Genomic DNA, 17,472 nt, shown 5'->3' on the forward strand with positions numbered 1-17,472 from the left:
AGGTCGGACAAGTCAAGGAGACAGTAACTGAGCTGGAAGTTTGAAACTAGGATGAGGTGGGGGAAGGGGAAATGAGGAAGCTGTTGAAGTCCACATTGATGCCCTGGGGTTGAAGTGTTCCGAGGCGGAAGATGAGGCGTTCTTCCTCCTGGCGTCTGGTGGTGAGGGAGTGGCGGTGAAGGAGGCCCAGGACCTCCATGTCCTCGGCAGAGTGGGAGGGGGAGTTGAAATGTTGGGCCACGGGGCGGTTTGGTTGATTGGTGCGGGTGTCTCGGAGATGTTCCCTAAAGCGCTAAATTTACAGCCCAGCAACAGGCCCTTTGGCCCTCCAAGCCTGAGCTGATCTAAATCCACTGTCTAAACCTGTTGCCCAATTCCGAAGCATCTGTATCCCTCTGCTCCCCACCTACTCATGCACCTCAAATGAGTCTACCATGCCTGCCTCTACTACCTCTGCTGGCAGCGTGTTCCAGACACCTACCACACTCTGTGTAGAGTACTTGCCAAGTGTATCCCCCTTTAAACTTTTCACCTCTTGCCTTGAAAGTGTGACCTCTCGTTATTGAATCCTTCACCCTGGGGAAAAAGCTTATTTCTATCTGCCTGGCTATATTCTTCATGATTTTTGTAGATCTCCATTAGGTTCCCCCCCCCTCAATCTCCTTTTTTTTTCCCTAATGAATACAATCCTAACCTACTCAGCCTGTCTTCATAGCATTGGAAGAGGATAGTGTGGTCAACTGTATACAAAGCCAGAGACTTTTCAAGAATGAAGAGGAGGAATGAATTACCTCAGTTACAAACTTGCAGATATATCTGCATGTCATTTGTGACTTGGTATGAAGTATTTTGGTACTGTGCAGGAGTGGAACCTAATCGGAGGGAATCAAGCATGAAGTTAAAGAAAAAAACACAAATTTTCAGTACTACATGATGCATTGAATGGCATTTTTAGATTAGATTAGATTAGATTACTTTACAGTGTGGAAACAGGCCCTTAGGCCCAACAAGTCCACACCGCACCCGCCGAAGCGCAACCCACCCATACCCCTACATCTACCCCTTACCTAACACTATGGGCAATTTAGCATGGCCAATTCACCTGACCTGCACATCTTTGGACTGTGGGAGGAAACCGGAGCACCCGGAGGAAACCCACGCAGACACTGGGAGAACGTGCAAACTCTACACAGTCGCCTGAGGCGGGAATTGAACCCGGATCTCTGTCGCTGTGAGGCAACAGTGCTAACCACTGTGCCACCATGCTGCCCACAATACCTGTGGCATCAATGGTTAGTTTCTTGAGAGCAGTGACATTTGAAGGAAAGAGCACCTGATTGCAAGAATCATTGAACAACAAATGTTCATGTGAGCATTTGTTTTTTTTTGCCAACTTCTGTTGAAAGCATTTAAAAACATTGGATCATGAATTGGTGATTGTGTTCATTGCCAAACACAATACTAAATGCCTGTCATGAAACCATGGATGTTTTCTATAGGATCTATAACATACGATATATAGTTTACCAGCAAAGAACTGACTAGAGAATAAATGAAAGGGATGGGTTGATAATAGTTTGAAAGGTATGTGCACGTTCTGATCAAGCTAACTTCTTTTGAAGCAAGAAACAAAAAGGTAATGCATGACACTGAAAAGAATTCACTTCAGTCCAAGTAACTGATTAGGTCTTCTGATTCTGAACTACTTAGTTCATAATTATGCTGAAAGCTTGGTCAACCCATAAGTCATTTTACTAGCCCAATTAGACTAGAGTAGAGCAAGAAAATCCAACCCTGAGTGATATAGGTTTTAGCCAATGACTTGAGTCATATCTGGAAGTATTGCAAAGGTAGTGTCTTCCTCCATTTATGCTTCCCATAATAAACGAAAGCAGCAGTTTGATATGCAACTGTCAGGCTTTGAGGAATACTGCTTATCTAAATAAGTTAATCACTTCACTTCATCTCCTTGCCTGCCTCCTTCATCCTCCCCTCCCTCCGTCCTTCCGTCCGTCTACCTGTCTTCCCCTCCCTATACCTTCATCTGCCCTCCCTCCTGCTTCGTCCACCCTTTCATTCTCCACTCTTTCCCCCCCCCCCCCCCCCCCCCCCCCCCAACCTTATCCATCTGCTCGCTCACCCACCTGCCAGCCTACCCTCCTTCATCTGTTCACCTGCCCTCCTCCCCTGTCCATCTGTCCACCTGCCCTCCCATCCTCCCCTCTTCAGACTTTAATATTCCAATTTTTTAAAAAAAAAGTCTGTTTGGTTTTTAAATTTTGTCCAATTTCCCAACTTGCCGCAAACCTTGCCATGATAATGTTTTTTCCTTTTAATTTGATACTGATGTTAACTTGGTTATGGCATGTACTTTTCCTCTAATCGAGATAATATTTCAAAACTGAAAATATAATCTTAAGTTACTATACCTGTATATCTTTATATTCCTATCCTTTAACCCAATTCTTCAGTTAATTTTGGTCAGTTCTGTGTTCATACTTTTGCAAATGCCTTCTGTTTAACACTGGTCTTGGACCCAAGTACCTTAGCTGCAAACTGAATAAAAAAGCCTCCTTTTTATCACTGCTACTTAAAGGTGCCTTCTATCGTGGACATTAAATAATCCTCTCTTGTTGCATCTCTGGAATATGCTGTTCTCCAAATCATTCTGGATTGTGCTGCTTTAAGAAATTGGATCAGATTGGCAAAAATACAATGTACAAACTTAAAATTGCCCATGATTATTGTGGAAATTTTCTTAACACCTGTTCATTGGTGCTGTACACTCCATTTTACAATTTGATTACTGTTAGGGTGCATATCAACCCATCCCATAAATGAATTTTTACCAATGCTATTTCATTATCAAAACTGATGCTACAACTTTTAGAATAAAGCTCATATGTGATTATTGTACTAATGTGTTAATAACAGAACTGTTCCACCACATTTGTGTTAACTTCTGGTCTTTTTGAAATGCCAAGGCCTTTTTGAATATTCAGGTCATCCTGCTGCTGCATCTATCAAGCCATAATTGATTTCTATTTGTGCTGACAATCCTTTACTTTGTTGTGAATCGTAAAGGCTTTTGGATGCTAAGTCTCTTAGGTTTTTATTTTGTTGGTGCTTATCTTTTAAATGAGGAAGGGAGTGCTGGGAAATATTGGAATCAGTCATGATAAGCTGGATCATAAAGACAACACAAGAAGGTAATGCAACTCAAACAGATATGTAGAGAAGGGAGATTATTAATGAAGAAATTAGTATAGTTACAGTGGATAGCTTGGATGAAAGAGGGTCAAATTGGGAGCAATCTGGTCGTCAAAATAATCAAAACAGGCATTAAAATACAACCAACATTAGTGTTTGGTTTACAGAGCCAGTTGGACAAACTTCAAATAAAATATTTGGAATGGTCTATAGAATAGGAAGAAACTTATTGCAAATGTAAAAAAGAACTGCGGTTGCTGGAAATCTGAAATAAAACTCATTTTTGGGGAACCTCTGTGGAGAGAAAAGAGTTAACTATTCCTATTTAGTGACTCTTCAGATTTGTGGGTCCAAAACCTTACTATACAGTAATCAAGACTGGAAAAGGAAATTATTTTCTATTGAAGTATGCCGCAGCACTGATAAGTGGGAATACATAGGGTAGAGATCATTTTGAGGTAAATTTGCAAGAGTTGCAGATAATCAATGTGCACAGAGCATAAAGATGAAAACTGACTTGGTACATTTACACTAAACTATAACTGACTTCCAAGTTGTAGGAAAGAAATTTACAGTCAATGAAATGAAAGGATTGATACCCAGTTTTCTGGGCATTCTAAATTATATAGAGATGGCAAGGGAGCAAATGCAGAAAGGAATTTTCCAAAATATTAAGAGGACTTAACGTTTTGCATAAAGATTAGTAACTCAGGTGCCACTTGCTGTAGTTGTGGGTATGTTTGCCAAGCTGGGAAGTTGACTTGCAACACTTTGTCCCCTGTCTGGGTGACATCTGGCGCTTTGAAGCGCTGCTGTACTGTCTTCTGGAATTTATTTGGTGAAATGTCACAACCGATCCGAAGTGTTATGTCTGGATTGGATAACCTGTAAAATCTCGGGTGTTGTTGTCTTCTAGATTTTTTTTTTAGATTTAGATTACTTACAGTGTGGAAACAGGCCCTTCGGCCCAACAAGTCCACACCGCCCCGCCGAAGCGTAACCCACCCATACCCCTACATCTACATTTACCCCTTACCTAACACTATGGGCAATTCACCTGGCCTGCACATCTTTGGACTGTGGGAGGAAACCGGAGCACCCGGAGGAAACCCACGCAGACACGGGGAGAATGTGCAAACTCCACACAGTCAGTCGCCTGAGGCGGGAATTGAACCCGGGTCTCAGGCGCTGTGAGGCAGCAGTGCTAACCACTAGTTTAATCTTTTATAGGTTTATTGTAGCTATTAGTCCTTTTTTTTAATGTAGTGCATTGTTTGTTTTATCGATTCCATTAAAATGTCTCCACTAGACAGCCAGACTTCTCCAAGCACTCAGATTCCTGACAGCCCATAAACCGACTGCCACGCTCTGACAACAACTCACCCAGGACAAAAGATCCAATATCTGTCGTATGCAAAGCAAACCTGGTATACGAGATTTGATCCAAAGTCTGCAGGGACCACTATGTAGGACAAACATGCAGAGAACTAGCCATCTGCATCCGTGAACACCAACTAGCCACTAAACTCCATAACCAGCTGTCCGTACACTGATGACAAGAATCACAAATTTGACTGAGATAACAACGATAACAGGACAAGCTAAGCAGAGGACAGCCAGAGAATTTCTACAAGTGTGGCACTCCTCCTGTACATACTCCACCAATAAACACATTGACTAATACATTGAACAAGCAGAGTGGGCAACTAGAAGCAGCAAGAACAGAATCCAGTAAATTCCCGAAGAGTACACCAGCACTTCACAGGAGGCTCTGACGTATTGAAGGTGTCAGCTAGACAGGGAATGAAATGTCTGCAAATCAACCTCCCAGCTCGGCTAACATTCCCACAACTATGGCATATATGGGACTCTTGCTGAAATAATATTGGTAAACCTGGGAGTGTTCCTGAAGCTGGATATGAGAAGTTAAATACATCAGGTTGTTGAGCTAAATATGAGTGAGCACCTTTTGGCGTAATGACTGCAATTTTTCTAAGATTTTCATGAGAAATCAAAAGAGGACGTCAGTAGAATGTCAGGATTGATTTAATGCAGTTAGGGGAGCATATCAAACTGGGTTTAGAAGTTATATGCTTTGCATTTTGGTCTAGAGGAAGTGTTTGTGAAGCTTAAAGTGATATCAAAACATGATGGAGCTAATCTTTTTGAAGATCAAAAAATATGTTGATGAGGGAATGTGTTAGACAAGAGTAGATGGAATTTGTTGAACTGTTAAAATTGTAATGGAGATAATGAAGAGAGTTCTAGATTCCAGCACTAGCTGTGGCATTGAGAAAACAGGAGGAAATGAATCTCAAGAATATCTTAGGCCTCAACTAGAGTATTATGTACAATATTCACCTCCAAAGGAAGAATACTGCTTTTACAGAGAACACAGAATATTCACTTTGTATATCCTCTCCAACAGCATTCTAAGTTTGAGTTATGGTTTTTGAAAATTCAATCTGTTAAACCCAGCGTTTAAAATGACTGCATTTAAAATTGAAAAGATGCATCTGTAAGAGTAAAGCAAACAGCTTCCAATAAATTAATTCACAAGAATGTGAGATTAACTGCAAGAGATTTGGAGCAAAGGGTAGGCTGAAGTTCTTCGCTCACCATGGAGGATTTGGAATTCATTTTCTGGATTATTTGCCAAGGCAAGAACTCTTGGCATGTAAGTTTAAATTGAACAAATGAAAATGGATAATGCAATATGAAGTCAGACCAGTTGTGTGATCACTGAACGGGTAAGTACTGATATGGGCTGGTTTGGCCAGATGTTATAATTCCATCTTGTAAAGTTGTATTTAATCAAGTTGTACAGACTGAGTGCTGCTGGTTCATTCTCTAGATATTTTTGATTTTACCCAGGGCAGTTGTAGAGCTACTACAGTTGCCACAAGCATCCTAGATTTGGAAGGCAAAATTTGCTCATGGTTTTACTTTCTGAACATTTTTCAATATAGTCCTGCTACAGCACCTGACCCACCAAGCTTGATTTAAAAACAGTGGATGCTGTAAATCAAAAACAAAAACACAAATTGCTGGAAAAGCTCAACAGGTCTGGCAGCATCTGTGGAGAGCAACCTTGAGAAAGGGTCACTGAACCTGAAATGTTAACTCTGATTTCTCTTCACAGATGCTACCAGACCTGTTGAGCTTTTCCAGCAATTTCTTCTGTTTTTGTTGTTGACTGCACTCCCATTGTAATTTTCATAAAATTACAGGCCATTTTGTCAAGATGCTGAAATGAATGTTGTCTGTCTGCCACAAAGGCCCTGATTCTCCAGGAGTCAGGGAAAGAAAATTGAACTAGTTTGTTCCTTGAACTGTTGCTGTAATAAATGTTTGTGTTTTTGTCACTTCTGAAGTTTCTGTCAATACTTTGATCTTTTTGATCCCACAGAAGTTATTGTCATACTTTTCACCTCTCTGAAGCCTCTTACCTGACTGTTGCAGAACCATTAGACTAACCAATTTAAAATGTACTTGCATAGGTCTACTGTGCAAACTTTTGATATTTCTTAATTTGCTTGCTGTACCTCTTGTTTTCTTAAAGTAAAACTAATGCGGGAAGTACTTGGGTTAGTTGACTCCTGAGAGAGAAAGATGGATGAAATACTACCTTGTCTTTTTCAGATGTGTAAATCTACCACATTTGCAATTATTTTGATTATCTATTCTGTACTGCAGTTCTGTTGCCTTGGATTGAGCTAACATTTAACATGAATGAAGTTGTGAAAATGTATCCCTCCTTTCTGTCGGCAAATCTTTCAAAGTAGATGTTAAGGTTTCTTTCAAACTTTGTTTTTCTGATAAATGGAGCAAAGTATGCATTTAGTGATATTTCATTTTATATCACAATTGCTAATCCCCAGATTTTTAAAAAGTCTAATCATAGAATTTCTTGGCTGAACTGAAATGGTTCTTTCTAAAAATAATTAGGAACTTCGGGAGAAAAACTGGAAAGCAATGGAAGCATTGACATCAACTGAAAAAATGTTGCAGGACAAAGTGAACAAGACAGCCAAGGTTGTAATAAATGTGGAAATATTTACAGTAGATGATTTCTGCTGCAATCTGAAAATTGAAATGACTTTAAATTTAAAGATACGTACTTGACTATTGCGCACTGTGCTTGTTCTGCTCCTTTTCCTGGATCTTTCACTTCATGAATGCATGTCTGTTTTGTTGATTTTGTTTTAAATTTAGCGTGCAGGATCTTAGGCTGTTTTGCTTGCCAGTTTTTGTTTGTTGCTCTCCTTGGGCCCACTCTTTCTTTCTCTCTTTCTTTCTTTCTTTCGTTCTTTATATTTTCCCCTCCATTTCCCCTATTGCCAATCCACTGTCCTAAGACAGTCAGCTTGTGAACATGCTTCAAGGCCTGTGCCAATATTGTGATGTAACTGGATGTTTGGAGCTGATGAGGAAACTCATGTGCTTTTTGTTCTATTTCTTCTCACTGACAAATGACTTCCCAAACCATCTCTCCAGTTTACTGTTGAGAATATCAAAAGGTCAATGGTGAAATTCTCATACCCCTTGTCATATGTGGCATGGTGTATTGATATACCAGTGTGCTGTGTCACTGCTTGCTTGCTTGCCACTTTGTGTATAACTCTGTAAATTATTATGTAATATGTATTTCTTTTTTGAGCAGGAGAAAGATCAACAAGTTGCTGCTGTACAGTCGCTGACTAAAGATGTTTTGAAAAGTTTGTTTCCCAGGGTGTTGGTGCCTTCTACCTTGGTAATTATTGCTTATTTAACACACACAAGTTGTGTTTTTGTCAAATATGATTGCAAATCAAATTGTAGTTTTATACTTGATTTCTATAGGACATTTTGATCAAAGGACATTTTTTTATCCTAGCATATGTAGGAACATAAGAGCAGGAATACATCCTTCGGCCTCTCTAGCCTGCTCTCCCATACTAGATCATTGCTGATTACTACCTCAATGTGCTTAACCCCAAATCCTTATGTCATTCAAAAATCTGCTAATCTCTAGTCTGAATTTTAAATCATGACAGAGCCTTTCAAATTACTTCCTGTACCTGCATGCTAGCTTTCAGTGCCTTCTGAAGCAAGTCCCTTTCAACATCAACTTTCCAACCTCCCCATTTCTCACAGGAATTGTTTTAAAAAAAAAAATCAGTCTTGAAATAATATTTCTTTTACAATACAGCTGTTGAATTCCATTAGTAATTTATAGCTATTTTTTATTCTGTGTTTTCTATTGAGGCAAATTTTAAGGCTTCACTCAAAAGTAACCACCTCCACAAAGTTTTTATAAGGTTACTAGAAAACCGATGTAACTTTGGCATGATTTCTGACTTGTGCTTTGTAAGGCGGCAATATAACTTAATGTGAAAAACGGCTGTTTTGATGCTTACAGGAATATTCAGAATGGCTGCAGGAGTTTGAGATAGCGGCACAAAAAAGTTTATCTTCATTGCTAGCAGAACAAACAAAGGTTAGTTTTTAAAGAAACCATCTTTTAGAAAAGATTATTGCATTATAGTAATATATACTTTTTTGATTCATTTTGGCTTTTTTTGTTACTTGTGTCTTTGAGCAAGTTTTCCAGGTAATAATTGAGGTAGAAATTGAAGTTGTTGGGAAATGTCAGTGGTAATAGCAAAATTTATATAGAAGAAATCAACGTACATGATGGATATATTATGTTTACTGGATGCATATTGCAAGGCAACATGGGTACTGATGCAATTCAATCATTATTTTGAACAGCATGAATTTCTAAGCATTTCTCAAACACTCTCTTCCTGACTGCTTCTGTGGAGCACTATCTCAGATTTTAAGTCAGCAGTACAGCAATCAAATGTGTTGAAGATCTGGCACAGAAATCTTTTGAGTACTTTCTTCTCCGATGTTGGGTAATAGAAGCTTATAGAGAATAGTCCATGCTTTTATTTTCTTTAACAAGTACTAGCTGACAAAACCAGTAAATGCTGGTTTCCTTTGTGAATGTCCATGAGTGTGTATGTATTTTTAAGTAATGGGATGTAGGTGTTGCTAGCATTTATTGACCTTACATAGTTATGTTTTAAGAAGGTAGCGATGAACTGCCTCCTTGAATTGCTGCAATCCATTAGTATGGATACACCCATATTGCTGTTAAGAAGGGAATTCTAGGACTTACATCCTTCACTGTCAGTGAGTCTATTTCCAAATCAGGAAGGCAAATGGGTTGGAGGTAGTGTTCCCATATATCTGCTGCCCTGTTCTTCTAGACGGTAATGGCTGTGGATTTGAAGTGTCTAAGGAGCTTTGGTGAATTTCTGCAGTGCGTTTTTCAGATTGCGCACACAGCTTTTATTGGGTATCAGTGGTAGAGGGATTGAATTTTTGTGGATATTTCATTCGCATTGCATGAGAAGAAGTATGAATGGAAATAGACAAATTACTTGGATTTGAAGTTTATCTTGAAGCCAAAATGAGACTTTGTGTGGATTACTGCATAAAATAATTAAACATTGGTGTGATTAGTAATTAGTTGATTCCCTTGCAGCTTTCTCAGCCGAACATGTAAAACCATTAGGTATTTCAATTTTGACTATCCAGATCATTGAGTCAAATCAGTTACACCACATGGTGTTCCCTCTCCTTTTTTTTTTTGCTGGCTGCACAGGTCTCCAGGGCCCATGCACAGCAAAGACTCCCATGAGTGAGTCCCACGTGTGGAATATTGGAGTAGCGGTGCTGTGCAGCCATGCATTTTAGAGGGAGCAAGAACTATTTCTCCTCTTATAGATAGTTAAGTTAGTGGTGTGAATGCAATAATTACTTGTCATTACTGCAGGTGTGTAACCATCTGGGAGACTAAGAAAGGGGAAATAGCATCTGCTTTAGAAAAAAAAATTTACAAAACAACTTGGTTCTTGTGTAGCCACTTAGCAGAGAATATTGAAATTTATTTTCCAGTTAACCACTTCTTTGTAAAATATGAACCTCTTGAAAAGCTGAGATGCTTTGCTTTTGATAATGCCTATGACTTTGTTATTGTACTCAGGTTTGTTGTTTTGTGGCATCAAAACCTGGAGAGAAATTGGTTGAATTTCATAATAAACTTCCCCAGGACAAGTAAACCATTTGCCCTGGTGGGAAATCTAATAGTTGATGTGGGATTGGGAAGTCGAATGCCAATTATTGTCAAATTATTTTTTGTTTTCGGTTTTCATGGTTTATTGCTTATATTTGACCTTAATTTACCTTGGGCAGAGTAATCCCATATTCCATCAGTAATGGTTTCCCTTCATTAGTTAACGGCTTTTTTTTAAACAAAACCTTGCTTAGTTGCAGTGTTAACTATTGAATTGCAGCCAGAAGATGAAGCTAGCAATAGCTTCTTTCTCACTTGCCACTGTCTCCTTTAGGCAATAAAGCTGTAACACTAGAGGTTCTCAATCTCGATTCCCTGTTGCTCCTTGCTATCACCTGTGCATAATGGGTGCTGTCTCAGCCTTTCTGACTAGGGCTGTTTGTTCAGCATTCACATTTGAATGATCTTTTGTTTCATTAGCTAAATGTTTGAGAAGGCTAAAGTCATTATATGTTAACATATCTGTATTCTCTGCACTGACTTTTAAATGACATTACTGGATTAGTGGTGCTGGAAGAGCACAGCAGTTCAGGCAGCATCCAACGAAATCGACGTTTCGGGCAAAAGCCCTTCATTCCTGCATCTGCAGTTATTGTTTTTACCTCTTTTAAATGACATTCTCCACCAGAATGTTCATAATCTCTTTTCGTGTTTTTAATTGATTGAAAGTACGTGTTGATTTGTCTTTGTCACAGTCTTGGAGAAATTTCTCCTGAGCCACCTGTATCTTTTCACTGTTACAACACTTAAAACACAGTTTTGATCAAGCCTTTACCATCCCAACCCACATTTAATTTGTCTACCTTTGGCTCAGTGTATGTTTATGCTCGCATCTGTAGGAAGCACTGAAAAGTATTTGTGTATGACAGCTGTGTGTAAGTTATTGAAGTTATTGAACATAACTTCTGGTTATGTTCAAAATCTAGGTCATAGAACACAAAGAAAAGGAAGGCGAGGAGATGCATGCCATGTTGCAGTTAGAGTGTGAAAAGTACAAGACAGTACTTGCTGAAACGGTACGTTTTTTATAATTGACTTTCTGAGCAGAGCTTATTCTTACTTTTTTTGTGGAAAACAAAATCAAGTTCTTAATGATATTATCCTTAGGAAGGAATTTTACAGAGGTTGCAAAGCAGTGTTGAAGAGGAGGAAGGTAAATGGAAATTGAAATTGGAAGAATCGCAGAAGGCATTGATACAGGTATTGGGCTTTTGCAATGGTGTGCTTCGTTTATTTATTGCCGATTGAGAAAACTTGGCCAGATTGTTCAGAATTAGTTACGCACAGTCTCGTCCAAGAGGAATCAACAGTGCTGCACATCATAAAATTCAAAACCTATTTTGGAATTTGGTTTTCTTGTGTTTCAGACCTGCTAAGTACAAGATGAAACACTTTGGCTGCAAGTCTCATTTTAACAATGTTTCATTGTTTACTATCAAATGATTTTGTTTAATTTTCATTAGAATTAAAGGAAAATAGAGTTGATTTTAGAAACACATTGAGTATTTGGAAAACAAAACAATGACTTACAATGCTTTTGTATATCTGTATGTGAAGTTTACTTTTCAATTATGTAATTTGAAGGAACTCTAAAGAGGTTGTTTAGACATTGTATACACTGTCTTTTATAGCAATCTATTATGCTCATTTTTATATTCCAGATGCAGTCAACGGTTCGCACACTGGAGCAAGAGTTGGAAATGGTAAAGCATGAGAAAACAGAGGCTGAAAGAGTAGGTGAATCATTTTGATATAAGAAATAAAATCAGTTTTCATGTTATTTGGTATATGGAGGTATTTTTATCAGTGCTCTTGTATTGTATAAAATATTGAGGGTGGAAGATGGTCAGGGGTTTACTTGGGACAGGATCATAAAAGTTGGCAGTGAATGAACAGTTGAGGAAATCCTCCTAAAGTATCTCACTTCATGGCACATTAAGGTGACCAGGGGAAACGAGAGCTTGTGCAGTACAGTGGTAATATCCCACTTAGCAGGAGGCTGGATTGAAATCTCACCTACTCCAGAGGTCTCTAATGACTTCTCTGAACAGGCTGATTTAAAAATATCTATTCCAGGGGATCATGGACGAGAAGGCTCAGGTTCATGTCCCACCTGCCCTGGGTGTGCCATTGCATGTCAGGTCAGGTTAATTAAAACTAAACTATAGAAATCCAACAGCATTTGCAGTTGTTACAAAAACATTTTAAGGGAAACTTATTGAAGAAATAAGGGATATAGAGATGTCAGAAATAGCCTTTTCTGAGACTAATTGGACACGGAGAGACATTTATCGGGTAGCAAAGTGGTTGCTAGAATTTGGCTAGGAGCCTTGCATTTGGACACTGATTGATAGGAAGCAGCAAACTGTGCAGCGGAGAAGACAAAAACAACTTGGAAATTGAAATCACTGAATTAGAAGTTGCCTATTGTTGAGGCAGAAAGTATGTTAGCAGAGAAATTTAATAGGTGGTGTGGATGTTAATGGGAGAGAATGAAGATTTTGAAGAGTGTGGAGAAAACTTAGGTGTTGCAAGAACAGGGAACACAGTAATAAAGGATACTAAGATGTTTGGTGTGATTAATTTGTACAAGTCTAGTCTTGCGTGTATATTGATTTGGAAGTTCAACAAAGTTGGTTAAAGCCTTTACTACTTTAAGGTAGCAGCACTGATGAGCTGTTTGTGTGATGGGAGAACATAATTTAGTTGTGACTTTATCAAAAAAGGGCTTAACGTAATGGCTGAAGAGTAGGAATGCAAACGACAGCAGTAATTTTGAGGTAGGGGTTATTGGGGCAGTTTATCAGTGGGAAGAGATAAAATAAAAATGGTGGAAAATGATATTGGGATGCAACAGAAGGCAGAGGAAGTTTGTCCAGTGTGGGGGAAAAGAACCCAAAGCACTTTATATATAAAAAAAATTGAAGTTTTGAAGCAGTAATTGGGTCTGTTTCTTAAATCTTGAAATATGCTCTTTCATTTGAAAATTATGCTGTAATTGGAGGAAAATGTTGACTGTATACAATGGACAATTGTTTTAATCATTAAACTCAAATGATTTTTTTCTGCTACAATAATGTTATCCATGGGGTAATGAACAGAGCAAGTAAAAACTAAGAAATGAGAAAGCTTTAATTTGACAGTTGTCCCCATGGACTAGAGTACAGATGATATTCTGTGGTAATAAAATAAGTATTTAATTATTGTCATGGCAGTTTGGTTTGGTAGGAGATGGCAGCATGATGGTTAAATTGGTGGGGTAATCATCTAAAGCCCCAGGCTAATGTTCTGTCGGCACTGGTTCAGATGTCATTGTAGCAGCTTGTTTAATTTGTATTAATTTTACAAATCTCATTGAAACATAGTCTTAGTACTGTGTCGATGAAGTTATTGTTGTTTTAAAAAAAATCTATATGGTTCGAGAAATCTGCCATCCTTGTCTGGACTCCCTACATAAGAGTCCAGACTGTTAACGATGCAGTTGTCTTAAATGTCCTCTGAAACTCCTCGCAGGCCACTCTATTTGAAGACATCAAATGCTGGTCTTGCCAATGTTGCCTTTGTCTAATAAAAGAATTTTGTAAAAATTTGGTTGACTTGAGCATAGTCCCATTTTAAAACTGACTGACTTGAGAATTCTGTTTTTACTTCCGATTTTCAGCAGTGTGTTTTGCTTTTACGACTCTTGCAACAATCCAGTGCAGAATAAGGAGTCCCTGTTAGGAGATTGTTCTTATGAAACAGAGTTAAATGTATTTGAGTTTGGATTGAGGTATATGATAAAGTGAGGACTGCAGATGCTGGAGAGTCAGAATTGAAGTGTGGTGCTGGAAAAGCACAGCAGGTTAGGCAGCATCTGAAGAGCAGGGAGTCAATGTTTTGGTCATAAGCTCTTCAGGCTGAGTGCTGGAAGACCTCTCCAATGCCCCCCCACCACCCCCAAAATTCCTGACAAAGGGCTTATGCCTGAAATGTCGACTCCCCTGCTCCTCAGATGCTGCCTGACCTGCTGTGCTTTTCCCCAGGCCACACTTTTTGACTTTGAGGTATATGGTGTTTACAGGCACGATGAGCCAAATCGCTGCCTTCTGCATTGTAACACATCTGTGATTGTGATCAATCTAAAAGACTTGGGCTGAATTTACTTTTCCAGTTTCTGTATCTTTTGTGTCTTTAAGCTGTGGGATAGACCAGGATATTGGGGGGTTAATGGGGTGGCAGAAAGGTAGCATGGATATTATGGATGAAATGGCCTATGTCTGTGCCATGAATCACTTTTTAAGTAGTGTCATTATCAGAATAATCCTGATTTCATTGACTGTGATAATTTGACCACCTATTGGGCTAAATAAGGTCTGAGCAGTTTGATCTCAACATTTAATTCTTTTGTTATTAATTTTCTTGTTAAAAGAAAAGCCATTTTCAGTAATTTAAAAAATTATTCTGCAGTGGATTGTTGCAAGAGTCATAAAAGCAAAGTACTCTGCTGGAAATCTCTTTTAAAAACAGGATGTTGTAGAAACTCGGCCCTGGTAGCATTTTGTGGAAAGAGAAACAAAATGTTTTGAGTCTGATTCTTTAGATCTGTAGAGTCTTATCAAATTCAAAACATTTACTCTTTCGCTCTGCACATATGCTGCCGGTCTGAGTTTCAACAGCATTTTCTATTTTTAGTTGCTACAAATTATTTGGTATTGATCAGACCCTATTATTGAATCAAGTAATACAGCTTTAAAATCTGTCTACGTTATTAATGCATGTTCATCTGAACTATTATCCTTTTACAGCTTAGAAAACAAAATAATCACCTTGCATCTGAATTGGAAAAGGTGGAATCAGAGAGAGCAACTTGTGTAACTGAAGTCAGAGAAGTATGTCTTTTTTCTTAACCATCCTAAACGTTATGATTTTTACAAAGTTGTGGAGCATAACAGATTGCGAAGTGCAAAGCACATGTGACCTACTGGATTAGGATTTTTAAACAAGTTCTTTAAAAATTGTATCAAACACAGCAATTGACTTTTTAATAATTTTGTCAGCCTAATTTTAAATCTTTATGTAACAGACCCAAGAATAGTTTAAACTGGATTTTTAAATTTCATTTCAGCTCAAAGTTCTGTTGACTGAATTACAGAAAAAGCTTGATGATTCTTGTGCTGAAGCAATGAAGCAGAATGAAGAACTAAGTTTGGTAAGAAATTCCTTGAAGTTGGTTTTTATACTTTTCCAAAAGATGCGTATTAAATTTTATGCCAGCTAATCTTACGTGGTGTCCTATACCCATCTCCCTCATAAATCAGTGACCAATGCCTTTAAGCTATATTTCTAATTACTGAAGCAAACTCTGTTCACAATTCTTGATCAGCTTTATCCCATTAAACTCTGTTAAACTCTGTTATCCCATTAAGATCTGTTAAATCTTAAATAGAGGTAATCTCTAATGTTTGAGGAGTTAATCTTCTGGATATAAAACAATAGATTATAATAGGACTGTATAGCACAGCACAGGCCCTTTGACCCTCTGTTATGCCGGCCTTTTATCCTACTCTAAGATCAGACTGACCTAACTTCCATGTGCCTATTCAAGAATTGCTTAAAGGTCTCGAATGTATCTGACTTTACTACCACTGCTGGTAGTGCATTCCTTGCACCCACCACTCTGTGTAAAGAACCTACCTCTGACATCTCCCCATAACCTTCCTAAAATTAAAATTAGACCCTTATGTGATAGACATTTCTGCCATGGGTAAAAGTCTCTGGCTATCCATATCTATGCGCCTCAACATCTTATACACCTCTAAGTCACTTCTTATCCTCTGCTCAGTGAGAAAAGAACTAGCTCCCTCAATCTTTTCTTCAGAAGACATGCCCTCCAGTCCAGGCAGCATCCTGGTACATCTCTGCACCCTCTCTAAGGCTTCCTCTAATGAGGTGTCGAGGGCGGAACACAATATTCCAAGTGTGGTCTAATCAGGGCTGTTTAGAGCTGCAGCACAACTTTGCATCTCTTAAACCCAATTCACCTGCTAATGAAAGCCAACACACTCTACGCCTTCTTAACAACCCTATCAACTTGGATGGCGACTATGAAGGACCTATGGGCATGGAGTCAAAGATCCCTCTGTTCCCCCACACTGCCAAGAATCCTGCCTTTAACCTGCCTGTATTCTGCATTCAAATTTGACCTTCCCAAGTGAATGACTTCACACTTTTCTAGGTTGAACTCTAATCTGCCATTTATTAGCCCACTTCTGCATCTTGTAAATGTCCTTCACAACAGTTTTCCACACTATCCACCACTCCACCAATCTTCGTGTCATCGGCAAACTTGCTAACACACCCTTTGACTTCCTCAAGTCATTTATAAAAATCGCAAAGAGCAGAGGTCCCAGAATCTATCCGTGTGGAACACCACCAGTCACCGAGCTCCAGGCTGAATACTTTGTATCTACCACCACCCTCTGTCTTCTGTAGGCCAGCCAATTCTGTATCCAGACAGACAGGTTTCCCTGATTCCCATGCCGCCTCATTTTCTGGACGAGCCTCCCATGGGGACCCTTATCAAATGCCTTGCTAAAATCCATGTGCACCATGTCCACTGCATACTTTTCAATGTGTTTTGTCACATCCTCAAAGAGTTCAATAAGGTTTGTGAGGCATGACCTTCCCCTCTCAAACTGTTTAGGTTTCTGGGACAGACAAATTCTAAGGGCAATAAAAATTCAGTTTTCTGTTTTATTTGTAACTTTCCACAATTATGATGATAAAAATATCTGCTGCTAAATGATGCTTTCCTGTTTGCCAATGCCTGCTTTGTTGAGCTATTTACAGCATTCTCTACAAGTAATGCACATAAGCAAGGTACAATGCAATGTTTGAGCAAAATTCAAGTTTTTGTTTTGATGTAAAAGGAGAGAATTCAGAATTTTTACAGTGAACTGGAATTTGGTAATCAATTTGAGGCATGTTGATGAAAACTAAGTGCTGGGGAAATTCGGCAAGTGTGGCAGTGTCTGTGGAGAATGAACAGTTAATGTTTAAAGTCCAATATGACACTTTCAGAATGAGAGCTTTTTCACTACTTTTTATATTTTCACATCACTACTATCCACAGTACTTGGCTTTTATTAAAAGAA

The 17,472-nt window shown here is 38.7% G+C and overlaps 1 protein-coding gene across 5 annotated transcripts in view; it reads left to right on the forward strand.

The window, feature by feature from the left end:
• ktn1 (kinectin 1) overlaps positions 1 to 17,472 on the forward strand; it is a 146,836-nt gene that overhangs the window by 116,331 nt on the left and 13,033 nt on the right. For 4 of the 5 annotated variants that reach the window (XM_072568781.1, XM_072568785.1, XM_072568782.1 and 1 more), the window contains 8 exons: positions 7,159 to 7,245; positions 7,874 to 7,963; positions 8,612 to 8,689; positions 11,263 to 11,352; positions 11,444 to 11,536; positions 11,998 to 12,069; positions 15,124 to 15,207; positions 15,444 to 15,527. In XM_072568781.1, the coding sequence (XP_072424882.1) occupies positions 7,159 to 7,245; positions 7,874 to 7,963; positions 8,612 to 8,689; positions 11,263 to 11,352; positions 11,444 to 11,536; positions 11,998 to 12,069; positions 15,124 to 15,207; positions 15,444 to 15,527 (678 nt within the window). The remainder of the gene's footprint in view (positions 1 to 7,158; positions 7,246 to 7,873; positions 7,964 to 8,611; positions 8,690 to 11,262; positions 11,353 to 11,443; positions 11,537 to 11,997; positions 12,070 to 15,123; positions 15,208 to 15,443; positions 15,528 to 17,472) is intronic. The other variant, XM_072568784.1, reaches the window with a different exon arrangement.

This window comes from Chiloscyllium punctatum, chromosome 4 (genome assembly GCF_047496795.1).
Source record: "Chiloscyllium punctatum isolate Juve2018m chromosome 4, sChiPun1.3, whole genome shotgun sequence".
In the NCBI taxonomy this organism is placed as follows: Eukaryota; Metazoa; Chordata; class Chondrichthyes; order Orectolobiformes; family Hemiscylliidae; genus Chiloscyllium; species Chiloscyllium punctatum.